The 26,694-nt window shown below is 43.4% G+C and overlaps 1 protein-coding gene across 5 annotated transcripts in view; it reads left to right on the forward strand.

Annotated features, from left to right (window-relative positions):
- The first annotated feature begins 1,205 nt into the window (after positions 1-1,205).
- wnk4a (WNK lysine deficient protein kinase 4a) overlaps positions 1,206-26,694 on the forward strand; it is a 108,255-nt gene continuing 82,766 nt past the window's right edge. For 2 of the 5 annotated variants that reach the window (XM_069907280.1, XM_069907281.1), the window contains exon 1: positions 14,074-14,698. In XM_069907280.1, the coding sequence (XP_069763381.1) occupies positions 14,180-14,698 (519 nt within the window). In that variant the 5' untranslated portion in view covers positions 14,074-14,179. Of the gene's footprint in view, positions 1,353-3,905; positions 3,974-6,072; positions 6,139-13,192; positions 13,495-14,073; positions 14,699-19,172; positions 19,255-26,694 lie in introns of those variants that run through there. The other 3 variants (XM_069907283.1, XM_069907285.1, XM_069907284.1) reach the window with 3 other exon arrangements.

Genomic DNA, 26,694 nt, shown 5'->3' on the forward strand with positions numbered 1-26,694 from the left:
ACTGTCGGGGAGCATTAACCTGCACATTTTAAGTTAACTGAATCAATGTAAAAAAATGAAAATACTTGAATTTCTGGTTGAAGTGTAAAAACAAGAACATTCTCTTTGATGGATGATTTTCTCCTCCTACCTACCCATATTGGAAAGTGGTATGGGCCTCCAGATTTACACAGTCGAGAACCATAGAACATTACACAGTGCAGAAAACAGGCCTCCGGCCTTTCTAGTCTATGCAAAACTATTAATCTACCTAGTCCCACTGACCTGCAACCAATCCATAGCCCTCCATACCCCAACCATCCATGTACCTCTCCAAATTTTTCTTAAATGTTAAAATTGACCACTTGGCAGCTCGTTACACAGTCCCACTACTTTCTGTGTGAAGTTCCCCCTAAACCTTTTTCCCCTTGCACCCACGTCCTCTAGTTTGTATTTCACCTACCCTCAGTGTAAAAAGCCTACTGTATCTATACCCCTCATAATTTTATATCTCTCTATCGAATCTCCCCTCATTCTCCTATGCTCCAGGGAATAAAGAAGTGCCCACTTAGATTGAAAGTGATCCACTGGAGTTACAAGAACATTAGTGTTCTTTTTTCTCCCTGGGTAATTGGCCATTTTCTCTCTCTATGCATACATCTCTTTAGTCAGAGAACCACTTTATAACTCAAATATTTTGTTCCAATGACCTTCTGTTCACAGTCCTTTTCTTCCATGTTCATACTTTTGATTTATTTAAACACTTTTATATTACAATTTGACAACCACTCCTGAAAATGGAATGAAGGAACTCTTGTAACAAAGAATGCAATTCAGAAAATAGCAAACAATGAGAAGCTGAAGGGATTTAGCAGGTCGGGCAGCTTCTAGGAAGAGAAATAGGCAGAACCCATTTTTAAGACTGAGGTGAGAGATGGAGAGAGCAGGGGGTGATAGGGGCGAAGGTGATCCCGAGGTAATATTCTGGAGAAATGAAGAGTGGAGTGTGGAGACCATGAAGGGTATGATTGAAAAGCAGTATTAGAATGGGCTGAAGGAAGGAGATTGGTGAGGGACAGATCAAAATAGTGGAACTGGAATGGAGTTTGGATTGCCTGAAATTATAAAATTCAGTAGACTACCTGGGTGAAATATGAGATGCTGTTTTTCAAGTTTGCATTTTGCCCCACCCTGTGAGGGATCAGGAGTTCCGGCTAGCAGATGAGGATAAGAGTACAGGCGCCTGACAAAGCAGATGCCCGGTCTGTGCTTGGTCTCGCCAACGTGGAGGAGGCCACAAGGAGATGAAGTTGGAGCAGGAGCATGTGAAACTCTGCCTCAGCCGAAGGGTCTGCTAATGTCCCTCGATGGAGGTGAGGGAGGAGGTGCAGCAACAATCTTTCTGCCTGCTACGATTGCAGCAGGAAGCAACTGGGAGAGTTGGCAGGATGGTTGGGGAGAGAAGAGTAAACCAGAGAGTCATGGAGAGAGTGGTGCCTGCCAAAAGTTGAAATAGTTGGGGAGAGGATGACGTAGCTGGTGGTAGGATCTTGTAGTTGGCAAAAATGTTGAAAAGCAATGTGAGATGTAAAGGCTGGTGGGTGAAAAGTCAGGACAAAGGGAGCACTATCCTTGTTCGGACTAGTCCAGTGTTTCTCAACCTTTTTCTTTCCACTCACAGACCACTTTAAGTAATCCCTATGCCATAAATGCTCTGTGATTAGTAAGGGATTGCTTAAGGTGGTCTGTGAGTGGGAAGGGAAGGTTGAGAATCATCGCTCTAGACCCAATTGTTACTGAAATATTTTGCTTGAGAAAAATTGTCATTGGTCCATCTCCTTTGGAGTTATGAAACCATGCACATAACGAGTCAATTAGGAACGATTAAAACAGTGGTATTCAATTTTTTTTCTTTCCACCCACATACCACCCTAAGCAATCCCTTACTAATCACAGAGCACCTATGGCATAGGAAATACTTAAAGTGGTATGTGAGTGGAAAGAAAAAGGTTGAGAATCACTGGACTAGGGGTAATCAAGGTGAGAGTGGAAGTGTGTGAAATGGGGAAGATACAGGTAAGGGCATCAATGACAGTGAGGGGAGAACCTTTTTTTGAAGAAAGGGGACATGCAAACTGGAAATATTGATCTTGGCATTTTAATAGGACATGATTTAGGCAGATGTTCAGATTTATTGTCAGACTAAATACATGACATCACATTCAACTCTGAGATTCCTTTTTCCCGCGGACGCAGCAGAATCACCACTGATTGGTAGTGTAAAAAGTAAATAGTACACAGCGTAAACATGTAAACAAATAAAAGAACTGTTAAGAGATAATGAATGTAAACAAACTGACTGTGAAGTACAGAGGGAACAACTAGAAAATCAATAAATTGCACAAGTAAGACCCCTTAAATGAGTCTCTGATTGAGTTGGTAGTTGAGGGGTCTGATGGTAGAGGGGTAGCAGCTGTTCCTGAACCTGGCGGTGCTGGTCTTGTGGCACCTACACCTCTTTCATGATGGCAACAGCAAGAACAGAGTGTGCGCTGGGTGGTGAGGGTCTTTGATGATTGCTGCTGCCCTCCTGATGGCAGTGTTCCCTTTAGATGTACTCAATAGTGGGGAGAGTTTTGCCTGTGATGTCTTGGGCTATGTCTACTACCTTTTGGAGGGCTTGACACTCAGGGGTATTGGTGTCCCCAGTTGATCAGCACATTTTCCACCATCCCTCTGTAGAAATTTGCCAGGGTTTCTGGTGTCAGACCAAACTTTTGAGGAAGTAGAGGCTCCATTGGTGTGTTGGATCCAGGAAAGATCCTCACATATAGTGACTCCCTGGAACTTACATTTGTTTACCCTCTCCACCTCTGATCCCCCAATGATACACCACTGGCTTTCCTGAGGTCAACAATCAGCTCCTTAGTTTTTGGTGATATTGAGTCCAAGATTGTTGTTGGTGCACCATTCAGCCCAGTTTTCAATCTCCATCCTGTACGCTGACTCATCCCCTACCATCCCACTACTGTTGTATGGTCAGCAAATTTGTAGATGGTGTTATTCTCTTACTGAGCTACACAGTCATAGGTGTAAAGTGGGTTGAGCAGGGGGCTAAGGACACAGCCCTGTGGTGCTCTGGTACTGACGGAGATTGTGGAGGAGAGGTTCTTACCAATCCTCACTGATTGTGGTCTGTAGTTTTAAAAAAATATCAGGACCAAGCTCTCTCAATTCTTGGGTCCCAGTGGGAAATCTGCCTGCAGAACTTTGGATCTTCATGGCTACCTGTTACTAGGAAGATGTGAGAAAGAGAGATCTTAAAGCTGTAACAGAATTACCTTTAGCCGCTACGCTAACCAAAATACCAACTTTGCTTTTTAAATCCAACGTTAACAAGAGAGACTCCAGATGTTGGAAAACTGGAGAAACACAAAATGCTTGAGGAACTCAGTGGGTCGGGTTGATTTGAATGCCCTCAAATGTTCAGGTGGTACAATGAGGGGCATTTTCAGGTCTGATGAGGGGTAAAAATTGCATCAAAGAGATTGTGAAAGCAATTAAAAACTGAAGACAAGTGCACACACAAGTAAAAATGTGCTTACGGGGCCCCAACCACTGTCCCACAATCAACTTCTAATGAACTTTTATGTGGCAAAGGTTCAAACCTTTAGATAGTATCATAATGCAAATGTTAGACTGAACTCTTCAGTTGGTTTGCTGACAATCTTTCCAGGTATCCATTCGGATGCCAATTTTAAAATCAACTCAGTGTATGTTGATGAGCGGCGATTCCAGGATTACTTTAAATCTGCCTCTACTTTGCAAGTTGTTTCATTGTTCATTTACATAGTTGAGCAAACGGTTGCCAGTACAGCATGATAGACATCCATTCAGCATGTCGCAGCAGTGCTATTTAATTTCAGATCCAGTTTGGCAGCCTTGCAGAATACAGAGTATCAAGAACACAGTCTTGAAACAAACATGGAAAGAGGTAACTTACTTAAACATGAGTATCCCTGTACTGTGTGACGGTTGTGTTCCGAATCTATCCCAATCCTGGTCCCACAACCAACCTCTGTTGAACCTTTATGTTGGAGTTATACTCCATCCATTCTATTTACAATCAGATAAGCAAAACCATATTTTTATGTATAAAATTAATAACTACTGAAATATATCCACAAAAATTAGTCTTTTGGATGACATTGGATTGGATAAGCAAAACCATATTTTTATGTATAAAATTAATAACTACTGAAATATATCCACAAAAATTAGTCTTTTGGATGACATTGGATTGGATAAGCAAAACCATATTTTTATGTATAAAATTAATAACTACTGAAATATATCCACAAAAATTAGTCTTTTGGATGACATTGGATTGGATAAGCAAAACCATATTTTTATGTATAAAATTAATAACTACTGAAATATATCCACAAAAATTAGTCTTTTGGATGACATTAGCCATGCATATTACTTAGCCCAAACCCCTTAAGACCCCAACTCGCCCTGCTTATAATCCCCATCCCCAACCTCTTCTAATGTGCAATCCACCTGCCCAACCCAGAGACAACCTGGACTTACCAGTTTACTTCACTCATTGATGTGAGCAAGTACAAGGTTAATTCACCTTGGGTTTCATGCCGTACTGAAGTCTAGAGCATGGATTTTTCTCTTGTGCCCTAATGATTTAATGAACCTTTTGTTGGTTTTCATTTTCTGGGCCATGTATTTCTGGCAGCCCGGAGACATTTTATTCACCAAAAATTATTTCCAGAAAGAAAACTTTACCAAGTCTCTTCACATCCTGCATGTTGTGTCCACTTCCATCATTGAACATTGTTACAATCGTTCTCCATCTGGCACCATTGCCACCACTGTGGCAGCTTGCTGTTTCTCTGACCCCCCCCCCCCCCCCCTACTGTTGTTTGAAAAATTATTTAGCAGCAAGGCTGTTTATCCCAGAAAAATCAGTGTTATCAAAATATTAACCAGCTAGCAATACATAAACTTTTACTTTGGAGTGGGAGCAGTCCTGTAATAAACTACCATGTAAAAAAAACCAAGAAAATAATAATAGTTGGCATATGGAATCATTGAGTGTGTTTAAGCTTTGCAGAAAACCTAGCATTTGCGAAAGATTATTTAAAATTAACGCCTTCTTTTACAATTCACTGATGAACATAAATGCTATTTTATGGTGTATTTTTCCAAGCTTGACATTTAAATACGTTTGGAGACACAAGACACTGCAGATGGGATCTGGAGCAATGAGCCAATTGCTAGAGGAATGCAGTGTATCGAGGAACATCAGTGGGAGGAAAGGTATCGTCCCTTTGAAGGGTTCCGACCCGAAACATCAACAATTCCTCTTCTCCCACGGGTGCTGCTCAACCCACTGAGTTCTTCCAGCAGGAATGTGTTTTTATTTAAATGAATTGGCTGTATTACAATGCAATATTCTCCATGGTGGAAATAGTTTGATGTTTGGCAAATGCATTGGGTAACATTTTGCCCCTACCATCTCGGGTTATGTCACAGTCTCTCAAGGAAATCACTTTTCCATCTTCTCAACTCTTCAGATTAAGGCCTAGACACTCAATATGAAAATTGTTATTAAATTACAGTTTTTAGATAAATAAATGAGTGAGAAAGTGAGGTTCATTGTCCATTTAGAAATCTGATGGAGGAAGGGAAGAAGCTGTTTCTGCACCACTGGGTGTTCAGCTTCTAGATCCTGTACCTCCTTCCTGATGGTAGCAGTGAGAAGAGGGCATGCCCTGGGTGGTGAGGGTCCTTGAGGATAGAGGCTGCTTTCTTGAGACACCACCTCTTGTAGATGTCCTCGATGGAGTAAAGACTAATGCCCATGATGGCACTGGCCAAGTTGGCAACTTTCGGTAGACTTTTCTTGTCCTATGAATTGGCACCTCAATACCAGTCAGTGATGCCACCAGTCAGAATGCTCTCTACAGTACACCTGTAGAAATTTGCAAGAGTCTTTTGTGTCATATCAAATTTCATAAAAGTCCTTAAAAAGTATAGCCACTGACAAGCTTTATTTGTGATTGCATCAACATGGAGGCGCCAGGATCGATGTTGACAACCAAAAATTTGAAGTTCTTAACTCATTCCTCTGCTGACCCCTCGGTGAGTATTGGTTTGTGTTCTCCTGATTTCTCCCTCCTGAAGTCCTTAATTTTGCTAACATTGAGTACAAGGTTGTTATTCTGACACTACCTGACCAGCTAATCTATCTCACTCCTGTACGCCTCCTCATTATTGTCTGTGATTCTGCCGACAACCATAGTGTCATTGGCAAATTTGTAGTTGGCATTTGAATTGTGCCTAACCACACAATAATGAGGGTAGAGTAGAGCAATGGCCTAAGCCTATGTTGATCGTCAGTGAGGAATGAGGAGGAGGCATTGTTTCTGCTTCAAACTAGTTATGCTCTTCCAAGGATCCAGTTAGTGGAAGGAGGTGTAGAAGCCCAGGTTTTGAAGCTTGGTGCCCAGTAATGAGGATATGATGGTGTTGAAAGCTGAGCTGTAGTCGATGAAGAGAACCCTGATCTGTTGCTATTGTTTAGGTGATCCAAAGCTGTGGAGATTGTATCTGCTATGGAGCAATTGTGGCGGTAGGCAAATTGCAGTGGGTCCAAATCTTGACTCAGGTACAAGTTCATTCTGGTCATGGCCAACCTGTCAAAGCTTTTCATCACTGTACATGAGAGGGCTACTGGGCGATAGTCGTTGTGGCAGCTCCCTCTGCTCTTCTTGGGCCATTTGGATTGATGCCCTTTTGAAGCCGGTGGGAACCCCTGACTGCAGCAATGTGAGATTGAAAATGTCCGTGAACCCTCCAGCTCGATGGTTGGCACAGAATTCTCCTCATATGGCAAAGCTGCCATTCCTGGAAACATTCTGAGCCATCTTCATTACATTCCATCAATGGCAAGTAAACATTTTTTAAAGTGAGACCATGCCAACAGGGCCCTTTCGGCTCACAAGCCCATGCCACCTAAGTACCAGAATTAACCTACAACCCCTGTACATTTTGCAGGGTGGGAGGAAACTCTCGCAGACACAGAGAGAACATTCAAACTCCTTGCAGACAGCGCTGGATTCGAACCTGTGACACTGGTCGTTTCCTATTATTATTTAATCTCACCAAGGTCCTACATAATTGCAGTAAGACGTTTTTAGTCCTGTTCTCAAATAATAAAATCCTAATTGCATCTGCATGCTAACTTTCATTATTCAAGACCTGGATCCTTTGAACATCTATATATCCTGTCACCATCCCTTTTCTGTTGTGCGTCCAAATGAATTTCCATATTCTATTCAATCTACAATGTTCTCACCCAAGCTCACAGTTTGCCTTGAAGTTCCTTCGATTTTATTTTATCGTTCACAGTTGAGTTTTGTATCTTCAGAAACTTTGGCCACATGACATTGGGTCTCCTTTGCCAAATCATTAATAAAGATCAGTGGTTTTCAAACTTATTTCTTTCCACTCACTTACCCACCTTACGTAATCCCTTAGTTTCTTAGATACTGTAGATCGTGAATAGCTGGGTCTGAGCACAGATCCTATGAATGCCTTCCTTGTCACACAGCCTACCAACATTTATTCCCACAACTTTGCTTTCTTGTCCATATCACCTCCATATTTTCAAGGCTTGTGCAGAGGTTATTGAAAAGCCAAATGATAATCTACCTCACATCCTCTGAATGCCCATATTTATTTTATTAGTCACATCCTTGAATAATGCTACCTCAGTTATCAAATATTATTTTCATTTCTAAAATCCATGTTCAATCCTATTCTTATTTGTTGGTTGTGGATCCTTCATTATAAATTCCTACTAGTACTTATGTTAGTCTAACAAATCTGTAGTTTTCTTCGCTCCCTCCTTGTAATGGAGGATTTAGACCAGCTTATGCAAGAAGGGATGGAGTTGCATCAGAAGACATAATCTAAATTCCACCATGGAGCCCAGGGATGCAGTTGTCTTTTGTTGGTTGCAGACTGTCAGGAGACCTTAAAGATAATTAAATCATTTATTCAAAGAGATAAGCTATGAGTAAATAACTTTTGGGTAATATAAGCCATGGTCCCACTGCTGATGTTTGAGACTCTCCAAGAGGTGGCAACATCTCTCAGCAAGAAGAAGAACTTCTAGACTCCAACCAATGTCCCGGTCGGGGGAGATGGAGAAGCTGCCCAGTCAACCTACTACAAGTGTGCAGTCGTTGCCTCGCTTCGGCAGTTGGGACCAGTCCAGGTGTTGATAAGTATAATTGGGAAGGGCTTGCATATTGTAGTTTGAATTCAGCTTTAGATTTCGGTAGCTCAAACACTGTGACCAATCTAAAACGAACAAAGTGAGAGGTACAAGTTTACCCAGGACACTCCTTTCTTAAATAAGATCTGCACATACCATTCCAGAACCTAAACATTTTGAAAAGAGATAATCAACGTATTTACTTTCTGGAACATAGATTTCCAAATCTTTGGGCTTTCATTTTCCCAATTCCAGTGTTTCTGATTTTATTTCCAACATCTATTTCAGTGGTTCTCAACCTTTTTTCTTTCCACTCACAACCCACTAAGTCATCCCTATGCCATTGGTGCTCTGTGATTAGTAAAGGATTGGTTAAGGTGGGATGTGAGTGGGAAGGGGAAGGTTGAGAATCACTGCTCTTAACTCAATTGTTACTGAAATATTTTGCTTGAGAAAAATTGTCATTGGCCCATTTCCTTTGGAGTTCTGAAACCCTGCACATAACGAGTCAATGAGGTACAATTAAAACAGTGGTTTTCAAACTTTTTCTTCCCTTACTAATCACAGCACACCGATGGCATAGGGAATACTTAAATGGTATGTGAGTGGAAAGAAAAAGGTTGAGAACCACTGATCTATGGCACCTTATTTATGATATTAACATTCAGCTAAATTTTTCTTAATGTAGAAAATTTACAGCAGAATACAGGCCATTGGGCCCATGATATTGTGCCGACCTATATCAACCTTCTCAACAATCTAAATCTTCCCTACCTCAAAACCATAACCCACTATCTTACTTGCATTTATGTGCCTGTATAAGAGTCTCTTAAACATCCCTATTGTACCAACTTACACCATCATACCTAACATTGCATTCTAGGCACCCATTACTCTCCGTGTAAACAAAAACTTACCTGACATCTATCTCCCCTATATTTTCCTTCCCTCCCCTTATGCAGATGTCCTCTGGTATTTGCTACTATTGCCCAGGGGTGGGGGGAAAAGCTTGAATACTGCCTATTGATGCTATTAGGAAAGTGGAATTATTTCCGGTTTTCAAGTTCCAAAGTTCTCATTTCATTGAAACATTTTTGGAACTTGGCCTAATGAGTGAGGTCTTTTATATGTAGAATAGCTTGTTTGGGGCAGATTGGCTCAGAAATCATCACTCTCGGATTTCACATTTGAAAATTATGGTTCAATTGTAAATAAGGCTATAATCTCCGATGCTTCCTTATAAATCTGGGGCAGTGCGTCATGTTTGAGGTGCTATTGTTTTTCATGAGTTGTTCTGTTTGAACAATGATTTGTGCTGTTGTCCCATACATTAATCTCTCTGGAACACTGCCAACTAAAAAAAAAATCAGTGAGTAATTTTATTGGCTGAAATTAGCAGCCCTGGCTGTCCTACTCAAATTCATCCGTCGTTTGTGAAGTCCTTATTTTGACTTGCTTTGTTGGAAGGCAGTGTGGCAAAGTGACAAGATGAATCGTAAAAGGTTGGTTTGCAGGTGCAGCAGGCTAGCAAGAAGGCAAATGCAATGTTGACCTTCATTGCTAGAGGAATTTAAGAACAGGGGAGGTTATATTGCAACTGTACGGGGTACAGGTGAGACCACATCTGGAATATTGCGTGCAGTCCTGGTCTTGCTTCAGGAAGGATGTACAGGCTTTGGAGGCAGTGAAGAGGAGGATCACCAGGTTGATTCCAGGGATGAAGGGTTGGCCCATGAAGAGTGAGTGAGTCATCTGGGATTGTACTCGCTGGAATTTGGAAGAGTGAGAAGGGATCATAGAAATGTATAAAATTATGGAAGACATCAATAGGATAGAGGTAGGTAGGAAAGACCAGACTTAGGAGACATAACCTCAAATTTCAGGGTGGTAGATTTAGGACAGAGATGAGGAGGAACTGCTTTTCCCAGAGGGTGATGCATCTGTGGAATTCACTGGCCATTGAGGCAGTGGAGGCGATCTATTTAAGACAAGGATGGATAGATTTCTACATCATAAGGGAACTTAGGGATATGGGGGAAAGGCAGGAGGGTGGAGATGAGCCTATCATTAGATCAGCCATGATCTCACTGAACGATAGAGCAGGTTCTACAGACTGGATGGCCGACTCCTGCTCCTCTTTCTTATGTTCTTCCAATTTCAAGATTTATTATCAGAGTACATACATGACGTCACATATAACCCTGAGATTCGTTTTCCTGTGGGTGAGGCAGAATGACCACTTATTGGTCATGCAAAAAACAACTGTACACAATGTACATGTGTAAACAAATAAAGAAATCTAAACAGCTGACTGTGTAATACAGAGAGGAGAAAAAAATAAACAAAGTCCAAAAGTAAGAGTCCTTAAATGAGTCCCTGATTGAGTTTGTTGTTGAGGAGTGTGATGGTGGAGGGGGAGCAGCTGTTCCTGAACCTGGTGCCCATGGCAGCGGACCATCGAGATTTCCAGCAGCTGAAGGGCCCACATAGGCAGCGGGCCATTGCAACTTGTGGTCAGGGGACCAGCGTGTGCTGCAAGCTCATGGGAACGAAGTATCAGAACCAGAGTTTGAGAAGATGCTGAGGGCACGAAGGGCTCCTGAAGGTCCTCACATGCTGAAGGCATCCTGCAACTTGTGGTCAGGGGACCAGTGTGGGCTGCAAGCTCATGGGAACGAAGTATCAGAACCAGAGTTTGAGAAGATGCTGAGGGCACGAAGGGCTCCTGAAGGTCCTCACATGCTGAAGGCTTCCTGATCTTATCTGAGGTTTGGATCTGGAGCTCAGGTTGCTGTAGGATTGAACATGTGGCTGTAGAAGCGCTGGGGTCGAATCAATGCATACTTCAGTTTTCTCCCACCCTTCAAAACATACTGGGGGTTGTAGTCAAGTTTATTGTCATCTGATTATACAAGTACACCCCAGTGAATCAGCGTTCTCCGGTCCTCTGTGCAAAAACATGCAGACACACAACCAGGCATAACACACATAATGCATATGCTGGACAAGTATTGTATCTATAAAAATCAATAAATAAATATTGTTTTGTATAAGAGATGGTCTTGGATGGTTCGTGTGAGCAGTTCCTTTGGTCATTCAGCATTTTCACCGCTCTGATCTACAGACTGGATGGCCTGATCCTCCTGTATCTCTTCCCCAATGGGAGCAGCTGAAAGATGCTGATGCAGGGTGGAAGGGGGCCTCGATGATTTTGTGCATCCTCTTCAGACAGCGATCCTGGTAGATCCTGTCAATGGTGGGGGGGGGGAAGCGTGGAAGGGAGACTCCAGTGATTCACTCTTATGGTCTTCCCGATTGACCTCCAATCCATTTCTCTGCAGGAACCGTACCACACTGTGATGCAACCACCCAGGACAATACTGAGTGTCCTATAGAAAGTTGACGTAATGGTGGCTGATGGCCTTGCCTGCTTCAGTCTTCTCAGGAAGTGCAGTCACTGTTGCGCCTTCTTGACAAGTGAAGAGATTTTGAGTGTCCACAATAGGCCACTAGTTAAGTGAACTCCAAGGTGCTCTCCACTTTCTCTACTAGAGTTGTTGATGTGTAGTGGAGGGTAGAGGGTGGCTGTTCCTGGTCCTCCTGAAGTCCACGATCATCTCCTTTATCTTGTCCACTTTGAGACTCAGGTTGCTATCATGAGATTTTCCACCTCTTCTCTGTAGTTGGCCTTATTGTTGCTGATGAGATCAACTCTGGTTGGGTCATCTGCAAACTTGTTGACACAGTTGGAGCTGAATCTGGCGATGCAGTCGTGACTCAGTCATGTGAACAGAAGCGGGCTGAGCACACAGCCCTGAGATGCGCCAATGTGCTCAATGCGACGGTACTCAATATTCTGCTACCGACCCTGACAGACTGCGGTCTTTCCATTAGGAAGTCCAGGATCCAATCAGGTCAATAGGGTGTAATTAGGCTCAGACTTGAAAGGGCCTGTTACCGTGATTGAATTTTTTTTTAATTAAAAAGGAACCTTGAAACTTGTAATTATGGATCAGGATACCTACTCTAATATCCACTCACACTGCATGGCCCACTGAATATTTATAGCCTTTTTTATTTTTTGCATTTACTGTCAGGGTTTTAATTTAACATTTGTTTGAACTCCGGTCCAAAATTCTTTCCAGAGGGTCAGCCAAGCTAACATCATGAACAGAATCCAGATGAAACTTTATCAGAATAGAAATCCAGACTTTTTATAAGTGGTTTCTCAGGGGTGTTCTTGGCCTTTGGTGTGAAGCCCAGAACCCTGAATAAATCAGTGGTTCTCAACCTCTCCCAACTCGCATACCACCTCAGAGCACCTATTACTAACCTCAGATCACCTATAACTAACCTCAGAGCACCTATTACTAACCACAGAGCACCTATTACTAACCACAGAGCACCTATTACTAACCACAGAGCACCTATTACTAACCACAGAGCACCTATTACTAACCACAGAGCACCTATTACTAACCTCAGAGCACCTATTACTAACCTCAGAGCACCTATTACTAACCACAGAGCACCTATTACTAACCTCAGATCACCTATAACTAACCTCAGAGCACCTATTACTAACCACAGAGCACCTATTACTAACCACAGAGCACCTATTACTAACCTCAGAGCACCTATTACTAACCTCAGAGCACCTATTACTAACCTCAGAGCACCTATTACTAACCTCAGATCACCTAGTTCTAACCACAGAGCTGAGATGGTTCTGATTTGTTTTAAAACCCTGCAGATGCTGGAAATCCGACACAAAAACGGATCATTGAGTCTCCTTCCACTGGGCGCTCGACCCGCTGCGTCTCCCCAGCATTTTCTCCTTCAGATGGTTCGCAAACGTTATCTTATTCTATCAGCCTGCAAATCGTTCACTGCTCCACGTCCGCTGGGAGGGAACGAGGCAGAAAGCAGCCACTCCTCGGGGGGTTGCAGTAACTGGGCTCACTCCACCTCCGAGTGAGCGGGAACATGACATTGGCGGAGTGAAGGCTGTGCCCGATAACAGGGAGACGCCGTGCACTGGGGAACCTGCTCGGGGCGATACTGCTCGCTGCCGAGACCCCTTCCTGGAGCAAGGCGTTCGCTTTGGGCAGGGGAGGGACAGGCTGCAGAGGCAGGAGAGATCCAAGCGGCCGCTATTGGTGCAGACGCTGGTTGAGACCTTTAACAGGAGTAATTTCTGAACCCCGGGCCAAGAGGTTGGTTGCACGGGATCACGAGAAGGAGGAAATTGATTGCATTCGGTGCTCAGCCGTGTTAGTCAGTCAGTCCCAGTGCATGGGACAGCCTCAGAGACTGCAAACAGCGTGGGCAATGTTTGGCTTCTGCAAGACTGCATCGGTTTAAAAGCCAGGAGTGGGGGGGAGAGTAGTGGGGAGGGGGGGAGAGGTGGGAGGGGGGGAGAGGTGGGAGGGGGGGAGAGGTGGGAGGGAGGGGGGGGGGAGAGGTGGGAGGGAGGGGGGGGGGAGAGGTGGGAGGGAGGGGGGGGGGAGAGGTGGGAGGGAGGGGGGGGGGAGAGGTGGGAGGGAGGGGGGGGGAGGTAGTGGGGAGAGGGGGGGAGGTAGTGGGGAGGGGGGGGAGTAGTGGGGAGGGGGGGGGAGTAGTGGGGAGGGGGGGGGAGTAGTGGGGAGGGGGGGGGAGTAGTGGGGAGGGGGGGGGAGTAGTGGGGAGGGGGGGGGAGTAGTGGGGAGGGGGGGAGAGTAGTGGGGAGGGGGGGAGAGTAGTGGGGAGGGGGGGAGAGTAGTGGGGAGGGGGGGAGAGTAGTGGGGAGGGGGGGAGAGTAGTGGGGAGGGGGAAAGTCGAGGAGGGGATCAGCCTCTTGAGTCGTCCCTCATCTAGCGGAGCGTGGTTACTGGTCCACATTCCCCCTCCCCAACTACTTCAATGTCCGAGACTATGTGGCAGGCAGAAGTCGACCTGGCCGGCTTCGGGGTCATGGCTTCGGCGCTGGACCCCTCCCTCCTGAGCAAGGTGCACGGTGGTCGCCGGCGACGGCTCTCGGCCAAGGAGAGCAGGAGAAGCCCGCACCGAGGTCCGAGGAAGAGCTCCGTGGAGATCGAGCAGGGGCCAGCGGACGGGTCGCTGCTCCGCCGGCCGCCTTGGGCTCCTCCTCCCCCCGGTCTGGTGGAGCCGGCCACGGGCGAGGCGAGCGCTCCGCCGCCCCCCAAAGCCCCGGAGGCCACCAGCTCGGACACGGAGGATGGGAGCCCGTGCCCCCCGCACAAGGAAGCGGAGAGCAAGGTGGAACCGGAGGAGAACGAGGTGGAGATGGAAGCGGTGGACACGTCTCCCGATGGCAGGTTCCTCAAGTTCAACATCGAGCTGGGAAGAGGTTCCTTCAAGACGGTCTACAAGGGCTTGGATACAGAGACCACCGTGGAGGTGGCCTGGTGCGAGCTGCAGGTAAGGAGACGTGCATTCATTTGGCACTTTTCACGTCCCTGACCGAATGCCCCCGTCGGCTCTGTGCCCTCTGCAACAGGAGCTGACGGTGGTTTATTATTAAAATATGCTAACGCCATTAAAACCTTTGCAGGTTAGTTTGGTATTGAAGTGTCGTGATTTGCGATCTTTGGGTCGTCTTATACAGAGGGTATGCTTCAAAACTTTCGTTTCAGGTGGAATTTTTCTTTTAAAGACCATCTGGCTGGAGAAACAGCCTTTATATTGGCAAAGGTCATGCGGAAACCGACGTTTCGGGCTTAAGCCCTTCATCAGGGTGAGGAAGGTGGAGATTCGGGTCGTCCTATACGCCGGCGTGTTTGGCCAGGATGGGAAGGAACCGGGTTAGTTCACGTCCACACCGCGAGCTCCCACCAACCAAAAAGCAAAATGAGAGCAATATTGGCCAGCAGACCAGGACCAACTCGCAGGCTGGCCTCCAAATAGGAAGTTCTTGGAAGGCGAGAGAGCACATTTGGTATTCCTTCCAAAAGATTTACCTCAGCTATTCATCACCTGTTGCAAAGTGGGGCTGTGTTAAAGCTTCTTTGCCTCAGGAATCCTTTTGCACAAAGTTCTGTCTGAAAATCATTCCATTCAATTGCACTGAGAGGGTTTCCAGAGACTGAGAACAATATGTGACTGCAGAGCAGGCGTGAAACTGTGGAAGAATCACACAGTCCACAGCAGGCTATTCTGCTCATTTTAGTCAAACTGACCACCAAGCCTTCGTCGCCACTCATCCCACGCCATGATCCCTGCGCGTCCCTACATCCCATCATTCACCTGCACACACGAGGTCATGGACAGGGGCCATTTAACCGATCTTGCCTGTGCATCTTTGAGATGTGGGTGGAAAGCAAGAGCACCTGGATGAAACCCACTCAGTGGATCTGTGAAGCAATCATTCTGTTCACTGCCCAACTGTACCGCCTGGGGAGGAAGTTCCACACAGCTGCCTCTTGACTGGGCAACATGAGGAGCAAAATAATCAACCAACAGTTTAGTTTCCCAACATCTAATCTCAGGAGATTTATCTTTGCATTAGTTCAGAATCCTTCATGATCACACTGCTAGAAAGAAGAGATTCTGAAGCTTTTCACAGGTAGCTGCTCCAAGAGAAGTTGTAGTTGTGATGTAGGAAAGAGTCGTGGCTGCACACATCATTCTGTGCCAACGGAAGTAATGATCGGATAGCCTGAATTTGGTTGAGTGATGGATGTTCCCTCGGGAGAAACTTTCCAAGTCTCCCAAGTAATCGCATGAGATCATTTTGGTCCACCCAACAGACAGATGATCAACATCTTCTCTGGAAATGACACCTCAGTATCATTGTGTGCTGTTCCATTAGAGATGGGAACTTGAATCCACACTGTGAGAGGGCTCTCGTGACCAAAGCTTGTCCCTAATGATTAATTGTTAATTTATTAACGGATGGCATAGCGCTCTTGCTGGAGTTCTCTTAAAACTAGAAATTGAATGGATGCAGAGAGAACCTTTCCACTAGCCAAGAAGAGTGCAACTGCCATCAAGTGCAAGAAATCCAGTCGGGAATTCAGAAGAAATCTCATTCACCAAAGCAAGTTAAGCAAGTGCTACCGCAGGAAATAATTGAGACAAAGGATATGGATGTTTTTAAGAGAAGATTGTATAAGCTGATGAGGGAGAAGAAAAGACCAGGTTATACTAGTAGATTTGAGTGGGACATAAATGCCAGTGTGAAGTGACAGAAGCCATCTGATCCAATGTGTCTTCCCCTCTTAAACTGTAATTTACCGATGATGAATTCTGGAAGGTAATTACCCCTGCAAATTCCCGGCAAAATTATGATGCCCTCTTTTCCCTTTGGAAAGGTGGCATTTGTGCATTTTAACTTTGTTTCTATCTTAATGACTCTTATGTAGAGCTGCCAGTGGGACAGTTAGATGCAGGCGATCCGAGCAACTAATGTTTTACAGTGCTAAGTCCAAGTAGTGGACAACGTGGAAGTCTTGGAGGACAGAGTGATATGGATGAAATAGCAAGTGGGGTTGATAAATAGGAGAGAAGCATTTGGGATGACCCTGATAGGTCAGCACGGTTAGCACAATGGTCAGCTCAATGCCGTTACAGCGTCAGAATGTGGTGCTGTCTAAGGAGTTTGTACGTTCTCCCCATGTTTGTGTGTGTTTCCTCCAGGTGCTCTGGTTTCCTCCCACCCTTCAAAGCATGCTTGAAGGCCAAAAGGGCCACTTACCATGCTGTATGTCTAAATTTAATTTTAAATTTTAAATAGTTGTCCGAGGGAGCAACCAAAGGACATGGTGTACAAAACCAAAGATCCGTGAAGGTGGCAGAGCAAATAGATAATAAGAAGGCATATCCAATGCTGAATACAAGAGCAGGGAGGTTATGCTCCAACTTTATAAAACGTTTCAGAGCTCGGCTACAGTACTGTATGCTGTTCTGCTCACCACAATTGGAAGGATGTGATAGCACTGGAGAGGGTGCAGAGGATGTACACCAGGATTTTGCCTGGGTTGGAGCATTTCAATAAAAGGAGAGGCGAGGTCTGTTTTCCCTAGAGGTAAAGATGGGACATGATTAAGGTGTGTGTTTTTTTTAAAATTTGGAGCACGATAACAGGCCACTTCAGCGCACAAGCCTGTGCCACCCAATTAACCTACACCCTCAGTACGTTTCAAACAGAGGCACGGGGACAGAGTGGGATTAGAACCCTGGTCCCAATCACTGGTGCTGTAAAGGGGTTGCACTCTCCTGAGGATACTAATAGGATAGAGCACAGGAAACATTTTCCCAGATTAGAAGTAGATAAAACTAGAGGTCATAGATTAAGGGCAAAGGGCAAGCGATGCAGAGGGTATCTGAGGGGGATCTTTCTCAACCAGAGAGTTACGAATACGGAATACTCTTCTTGCGGGAGTAGTGGAACAGAAACGCTGAGAGCATTTAGCTATCTAGGGAATTTATATGCTTGTTTAGGGTTAAGAGCAAGTCCTGGAGGGTGGGATTAATGTGGGCGAGTGTCAACAGACTAGTATGGACACAATGGACTGAATGGTCTGTTTCTATGCTGTAACTCCATGACTATGGCTTTTGAGAGAATGGATATAGTGTACTCAATTTGTTAAATGTCACAAAATGTGTATAAATATGACATTTAAGGGTTAGGATATTTTATTAGTGGCAGTCAGGGGGTTTGAGGATGGGAGGGCATCCATCTCTGGTTGGTAACACTACATGCAACATATAGTGGCAACAGTACGCTCAAAAGTATGTTTGCAATTCCATTCAAAGGACACCAGTGATGTGTTTAGCTCTACTGACTGGGATAAGTTTCTGTCCAGTCACTTAATTGGTGGGAGCCTTGGTGTGAATGATATGGGTTACTGTGAAAGGGTAAATAGAGGAAGCCTTGTTTTGTTCCATCAATGGGCTTAGTTATTATTTCAATGGAGCATGGGACTGAGTGTCTCATAGTTTGGATCATCACTTGTTTGTTTCATGCTCTTGCTAGCTGTATATCTTCTCTCTGTGGCCTGCTTCCAACCTTAGAACACATGGAGCCCTGGAAAATAAATCCATGTGGCTCATTTATAAAAATAAACCAAGAACTTAAATTATTAATGTGGTGGGGATGTGGGTGGTGACCTTGACAGAGTCAATTTACATAAAGCAACATTTAAAATATTAAACCCAATTAGTATTAAATTCAGTGTACATTTTTTTTATTATCGACGAATACAATAAACATTTGGTACCAAAACAACTCAATGAAAGAGGGAGATGGTTCCTTGCTCAGAAAATAAGAGTTTAACTTTTAATTTAACCATTCAGCACGGTAACAGGCCATTTTTGGCCCACGAGTCCGTGCCGCCCAATTTACATCCCATTAACCTACACCCCCAGTACCCCCCACCGCCCCCCCCCCCCCCCCCCCCCCGGGGAAAACCCACACAGGCATGGAGAGAAACTCCTTACAGATGGTGTGAGATTCGATCCTTGGTCTGGTCCCGTTCACTGGTGCTGTAAAGGCGTTCCCCTAACCACTACGCCAACCATGCAGTCTCGTAGAGACCTGGTTAGTTTAAAGCTAATCAGAAATATATGTAAAGCTCTCATGAATTGGGTTCAGCTATATAAGAGGGTAGTTATTTTTCTTTCAAACAATCATTTTAAATGGCAGATCCAGTATTTTCAGGTTAAAAAGGTAGAAGGCGTGGCTGACAGTGGAGCTAAAGCAATTTCAGTGATCCATTTAGCGAACTCCTGACGTGATCAAGTCAGTCCTGATTCAAAATTGTATTTTCCATTCCAAATAATGTATTTGACCTCAAAGAGAACACACCTTTCTAGACTGTTGAATTTGTCCTTAATTAAATACTCTGTTATTTACTGTTGTTCGTGTTGTCTTAGAATTGTGGCAAGAACAGCAAGACACCGGCATGTGAATGTAGCACAAGCCATTTACTTTGAGAAAAATAAATCGTCGATGTTTTTTAATCTGCTGACTAAAGGTGCGACATGGATTATTTATTAACTTAGACCACATCTTATTCCTCATTGTTATATTTTACTTATTATTCAGGATTAACCATTTATATCTATACAGAAACCTGCCTTTTTATTTAAACATTTTCAATTAACTTGGTTTTATTTTCTGAAAGGGATAATGAGCATCTTCAGTTCAAATGTTGTAGCCTTAAAAACCAGCAGATTCTCCTAAATAACATTTAAAAGGTCTGCAGATCATGGTGTTAAATCACTTGATATGCCAAAAGATCTATCAGTTGATGGACAGTTGCATTATGTTTTGCCCTCTCCTTGTCCAACATGGAATTCTTACATGGTCATTTATTTAGATATTGTCATTAGATGCTTTCAAGCTGCCTTGTAAAGGCAGCGTGAAAGGATCCGACCTGGTCAGTGTGTTCCTAAATCAACCGGGCCCCTGGCCTACCCTGGGGGTAGTCAGGAAACCCAGTTAAACTTACCTCGTCCACCGGCGGCTTGAAAATGGCTGACCCGATTATTCTGGTGATGTCAGCGCTTGTGTGCGTGACCGGGTAGCGTGTTGGCACCAAGTTCCAATGTAGAGGAGGAACTCAGCAGTGCGAGTTAGAAAAGGGGATATTACAATGTGGTTTAAACATGCTTCCCAAGAAGAGTAAGGTTAAAATCTTTTACTTCATTTCATCCAGTGAGTGCGTGTCATGTCACTCATCGTGGGGGTGGGATCCCCCTTAAATCACCAGGTTGGCAATTTAATAGGGTGATCCCCATTCAGGTTAAAAGGTGCTGGGAGCACCTTCGACCCATTTAAATACACCTGGATCCCAGGAGGGCTCCCACGCTGCAGTAGTTTAAAAGCGCCTATTGTGTCTCATTAGTTTTGATAGCATGTATTATGTATTTTGTTTCCACATGTCCCAGTTTTTTTTTAAAGTCAACAAGCATTTCAGATAACTGAAGCCATTTGGTTATTTGTTACATCATGGCAAATGGAATTTTGCCCTCAAAGTTCATTTCATTTACTTTTAGTCCATGGTGCAAAGCCTCAAGGAGGATAGTCTTTACCAAGGTCTCCTGTTTTACCATTGTGCCAAGGTCTCCTTGTTGCAGTTTAATCACTGTGGTGGCCTAATTAGATTGTGAAATCACATGTAAATAATTCACTCTTAATGACGTGAGATTATTTTACGAGTACATCTGACCTACAGAATTGCTTTCCTCCCTCTGTTAATGAGTGAAATGTTGGAGCTTTTCCCTAAACCCATTGGGGAGATTAAGTAATACTTGCTCCCAAAATCTGTCCAATGAGAGAAATTAATTGGACCTTTCTGTTAATTTCACTGGACAACAATTTCTTTTCCCCAAAAGGTTTGCTTCCTGAAAAAAATCATTGGTGATTTTGATAGACAACTTCAAGATTTTCTGTATCACGTAGGAAGTTGGAGAAATGTTAAATGAACCTTTATTGAATTTAGCATATTTAATCACCTAATGATGCTGACCTATTGCATTAGTTCAACTGACCCAAAAATGTTTTGCTGATTTTTCATTTGTACTCACCATCTGATGCCTCTCCTGTCAGTGTCCAATAATTGTCGGCCAGCACTGATGGATTCCAGTTGCCCTGATACCATTTTTCCATGGTCGCAATGTCCTGGCGAAACCTTTCACCATGTTCGTCAGTGACTGCATCAAGATTAGCAGGGAAGAAGCCCAAGTGTGAATGCAGAAAATGAATTTTCAATGACTTGTTGCACATCATATGCTTGAAGTAGACTTAAAATATGATGGGAAATCACAAAAATAGTTTATATGTTTTAAAAAAAAAGTACATGGTAGGAAGATTTTAAGGCAATTTTCATGATCAGCTCCCCAAAATACACCCAAAGGTGCTCAGGAAGCAAAAACTTCATCGTCCAGTGTTTTTAACCTGCTGTTGCTTTGTTTTCAAATTCCACTTCTTGTACCACATTGGAATAATTTGCAGCCAAGCACCTTCTTCTATCTGCCTTGTGTAACACTCAAGAGGCCCATGCAAGTAACCAGTTCATATTTACTAGCCAAACATTGAAGTGAAAAGTCACACATTAAAGACAGACATGGGAATGTCTGGTTCCTTCTCCTAATGTGTTGTGACTCTTTGAAATTCTCATAGGTCTTATGGATGCTGAATTTCTAAATGTATTCAAGGCTGAATTAAAGAGATGTTTGGACTACAAAGGTTTAAGGCATAAGTTGTGAGGTGCTGGAGAAACTCTGATCCCTATGAAAGGCTCAGGCCAAAACTGCCTTTCATTTCCTCCGGATGTGTTGAGTTTCTCCAGCACTTGTGTGTATTGCAACAGACCTGAACATCTTCAGGTTTTCTTGTTTAATTTCAGAGTGGTGGAGTAGGCTCGAGATTTTGTAGCTTCAATCTGTTTGTGGCTCTGTATTGACCTCTAGGTGATTGAAAACTCTCGTACAGGGATTTATAGTGTTTCAAGCCCAGAGGACCCCAAAACTTAACAGAAGTTGCTTTTAATTAACCATAAACATGAAAACAGGATCAAACTTTAACTTATTACTATTAACTTAACTCCTTTCTAATTCTAAGCGCACGTGTATGTAATGTGTGCATAAGTTCAGAAATTTCTTTAATTCACAGTCCAATGTCACTTCTCATTCCTCCAAGTTCACTGGTTGCAGGCAATTCTTATACTGTGCACAGAATTTAACATTATGAAGTTCACCAGGCTTTGGTGCTTGAAAGGTAAATGTTCACCACTCAGGAAGGTTCTTGTCGGTTTTCAGAGAGGGATTTGTTGCTTGTTGGACACCCACAACTGATTACTTTTAATCAGCCACTTCAGGGTCTTGCTGAAGAAACTTGCCCCATCAGGATTTTCCAGATGATAACCCCTTTCTTTCAAGTCACCACAGAGTTCCTTTTTGTTTCCATTATTTCAAGTGAAACATTATGCAGTCAGCCATCTCCTTTTGTATGGACCACAAGGGCTTTGACCAGGCTGAACTAAGAACTCACAACCCGTCATATCTCTCTCTCTCTCACTCAAAACCACATGATCCTCTTAGAACAGCAAACTGCGGCACTGGACCCAATCTTCTGAGTTCGTTCATCTATTGCTTTCCAAAACAATAATCCATTACTCCACAACATGTCCAATTAACACCTGCTTGTTAAGTCCTTATAGGCATTCTTCAAAGTTTTTGCAAAGTCACCCCGAGCCTGAACTGTCTGGCTTGAGCAGAGCTCCAGCATTTTCAATGAGATCTGTTTTGAAGTTTTTGTATCTGTGTGTGACCTAACTAAAAGCCCTACAATTTATCTTCCAAAAGCATATCTATATGCAATATAAAATATTATATAATCTGTCACAATAGAACTAAACAAAGGACAATTAAATGCACTAAAGAAAACCAATAAAATGATTACTCCTCCAGCCCTGAAAGCAACAATTGGTACCAGCTAACAGTCCCACTAGTTCAGTGCCAGATGATCTCACTTTTAGGATCTTCTTTTGTTTACAATGGAAAGGCATATTACATTTTTGCTCCCTTTTACAATCAACTGGGTAGAAATTCAGAACTTTCTTGTGAAAAATGATACAGCATCTACTTTGCTTTTCCGCTGATAATTGGATTCAGTTCTATCAGTCGTGGGGTCCAAAAGCTTACATTTCTGCCCTTTTTTCAATCCTGTATTGACAGCCATGAGTTGACATTTTAATGGCTTTAAGATGGAAATAACGGCTAATGGTAGATCAGAAAATGGAATTCATTTTCAAGTTAGGAATTTTAAAGTTTAGACATGCAGCACGGTAACAGGCCCTTTCAGCCCACGAGTCCATGTCACCCGATTAACCTACAACCCCTATATGTTTTGAAGGGTGGGTAGAAACCATAGAAAACCAATGCAGGCATGGGGAGAACTTCTTACAGTGCCGGATTTGAACCCAGGTTGCAGGCTTTGTGCTAACCATTGCACTACCCATGCTGCCCATGTATTCGGTAGATTGAGGAATATTGGTAATCCTGGCAAGATCAGCAGTTACTGAGCACCCCCAATAACTCGCAATATTAGAGAGGAAGCTCCCACGGTGCTTTGGAGTAGGGAGATTCTGGCTTCTGATAAGTGAATATTTTGATTTCAGTGTATTGTGTGAATTGGATGGGAACTTAAAGATGGTGGGGTGATAGGGAAAGGCACCTGCTGCTTTTTCCTCACACAATAGAGACCTCTGATTGCGGAGGTATTGTTGAAGAGGAGCCTCACGTAACGCTGCAAACCATCTCACTGACAAAGCATGTACTGTACACAGCCCTGGTGGTGGAAGGTGTGAATGGTTATTGTAGGTCAGGTGCCCAATGAAATGGGATGGTAATAAACACTCAGCTCGTGCAGCATCTCCAGAAAGAGAAACAGGGTTAACTGTCCTGACCAAGGATCCAGGACCTAAAATATTAACTTTTTTTCCCTTGTCCACGTGTGCTGCCTGACCTGTTAGGTGTCCCCAGCATTATCCATCTTTATTTCAGGCTTGCAGCCTCTGCGTCATTTTTATTTCTGTATTAATGATGCCAGACTTACCGAACATTGTTGGAGATGCATCCAGCCAATTTTTTGTTAATCAAAATGTACAATTACAAAATGTACAAGTTTGACCAGCAAAACTCTGTTCTCCTAGGCAACAAGCACTTAATATTTTATTCAAAGTTTTAAAAGTTGCCAAAGGTTTAACTGCGAGCCAGTTTGGATTGGATTTATTGCTGAAATGTAGGAATTACCACTGAATCACGAGTTCAGTACCTTTGAGGGTGAATTTGCAATTTAAAAGGGAAGTTCTCTCAACTAGTGGAGTTGTTCTAGTGAACCGGTGCAGACTCGAAAGGCCGACATGGCCTGTTTCTGCTCCGTAAATGGTTATATGGTTATATCGAGGCCACTGAGGAAAATAATTTCTGCCTTGAAGCATCACAAGATGCCTGGTTTGAGAAGGCCTTTGGCTGTTCCTTGGCTGTAGTGAGTTTGTCATATGAAGCCCTGGTATTGTTACATTGCTGGTCTTTGTATCATTTCATACTAACAAAATGTGCAATTATAAAGCTTCTCTTAAAAACCTTCAATAAAATATATTTTTTTTTTGCAAAGTTTTTCCAAAACTTGTTTTTCCTATTGTTTCCTCCTTGATTATTGTGAGATGGTTTTGTCGGAAAATCTAACCTGAGAATAACTGAATATTCCGCTGGGTAGATGTACTTCCTTAATAAGTACAGTAGAAAGTCTGTTATCTAGAATTCAAGCAACTAGCAAAAAAAAGACTCATGGAAAATAAATAAATTTAACGATAAATAAAAGTTTAACATTGTAAAAGTAAATGTTCTCTGAGGTAACACATAAGCCTTTGGTGATGGTGTGAGCAAATATGCATCCACTTCAGGGATTTGCTCATAGGACCTGTTGGAATAAAGTTGTATTTGAACAAAATGGCGTAGCTCAGGATGAAGAACTGTCTGCCACTGGAGTGATTATCTTAAAATGCCTCCTTATCCCTGCTTAGTAACGGTCTTTATCTTTATTAGTATATTATATATATTGGTCAGGGTTTGTCTATAAACTTGGAGGAGGGTAATTGCGATGTTATTGTCAGCCTTACTGGCGGCTCTGTGGAGGGGGAGAAACCTGCAGATGCAGCGATGGTTAAATATTTTCAAAGAATGTGTCTGAAAATAAAATGAAATTTGTTCAATGCACGTTTGTCCATGTTGAGATACAACCAGTCGGTCAGAACAGAACCCAGTCATAGGTTGAGGACTACTTGTATAGTAATTTTGTCTTTTAAATTGTTTATTCTCTATGCAGATGTAAGAATGAGACTCAAACAACCAGAAACTCACTTATCCGGCATCTACCAATCCCCATAGGTGCAAGATACCATACTTTTCTCCAACTTTGTCAGATAATATGCCCAGTTTACTCCTTCTAAGTTACTGGATCCAAAGGTTATTTGAGATAGGATTTAGTACCTCACCATGCTCATCCATTTAGATTTTACTTTAACCTTGAAATTCCCTTACGATGCAAATGTCAAAGTGTCAACAGTACCTCATTTTGATTAACATTGAAGCTTTGTTGCAGTAGCAGCCAAAATAAAGTCGGGAAGATACTCACGTCTATGCTGAATACATGAATAGTACACTGACAAATTTACAAGCAACAAACACAGAATGTTCTCTATTGATTACAATTGTTGTGATATCTCACTTGTTAACTTAGCAATGGTGTTGAGTTTTATGATGTGTAAACATTAAGATAAATAGAAATGGCAATGGAAAGGAATAGGTGAAAGAACAAACAGTTGCAAAAGGTTAATAAGAAACTGTTCAGGGGCTATTCTGTTAGAAAACTATAGACTGTTTTAAAGTAACCCTGGCTCCATTCTATCATCTCTCTTCACTTCTTGTTCATTGTTTTTAAAGCCGGCCAAATGTCAAACCTGCAGAACAATTACCTCCTTCCTATTCAAAAAGCCATATAACAGGTTCTGGAAATCCAAAGTGGAAGTAAAAACACAAAGCTGGAGAAACTCAGCAGGTCAAACAGTGCACTTTATAGAGCAAAGATGGATAACCAACATTTCGGGCTTGAGCCCTTCATCTGAATGGAATGGAGACAAGGGGGAGGAGCACAGTCCCACAGGCAGGAAGTAATGGGTGGATAAGGGAGGGAGAGCTACCAGTAAACAGAGGGAGGGGGTTGGTTCTGCCAGTGGAGAGGGAAGGGGAGAGCTGGAGGAAAAGAGGCAAAGGGAATGGAGGGAGAGCAGAGAGGAGGTGAGATGAAAGCAGAGAAGAGAGAAAGGGAATGGAGAGAGAGCAGAGAGGAGGTGAGATGAAAGCAGAGAAGAGACAAAGGAAATGGAGGGAGAGCAGAGAGGAGGCGAGAAGAAAGCAGAGAAGCGACAAAGGGAATGGAGGGAGAGCAGAGAGGAGGCGAGAAGAAAGCAGAGAAGAGACAGGAAATGGAGGGAGAGCAGAGAGGAGGCGAGAAGAAAGCAGAGAAGCGACAAAGGGAATGGAGGGGGAGCAGAGAAGAGGTGAGATGAAAGCAGAGAAGAGAGAAAGGGAATGGAGGGAGAGCAGAGAGGAGGTGAGATGAAAGCAGAGAAGAGGGAAAGGGAATGGAGGGAGAGCAGAGAGGAGGCGAGATGAAAGCAGAGAAGAGAGAAAGGGAATGGAGGGAGAGCAGAGAGGAGGCGAGAAGAAAGCAGAGAAGCGACAAAGGAAATGGAGGGGGAGCAGAGAGGAGGTGAGAAGAAAGCAGAGAAGTCTATGTTTATATCATTTGGTTGGAGAGTGCCCAGACCGAAAATTGTGTTGCTCCTCCAGTTTACAGGTGATCTTGGTTGTACAGAAATGTTAGCATAGGAGTGGGGCGGGAAATT

This window comes from Narcine bancroftii, chromosome 12, assembly GCF_036971445.1.
Source record: "Narcine bancroftii isolate sNarBan1 chromosome 12, sNarBan1.hap1, whole genome shotgun sequence".
NCBI lineage: Eukaryota > Metazoa > Chordata > Chondrichthyes > Torpediniformes > Narcinidae > Narcine > Narcine bancroftii.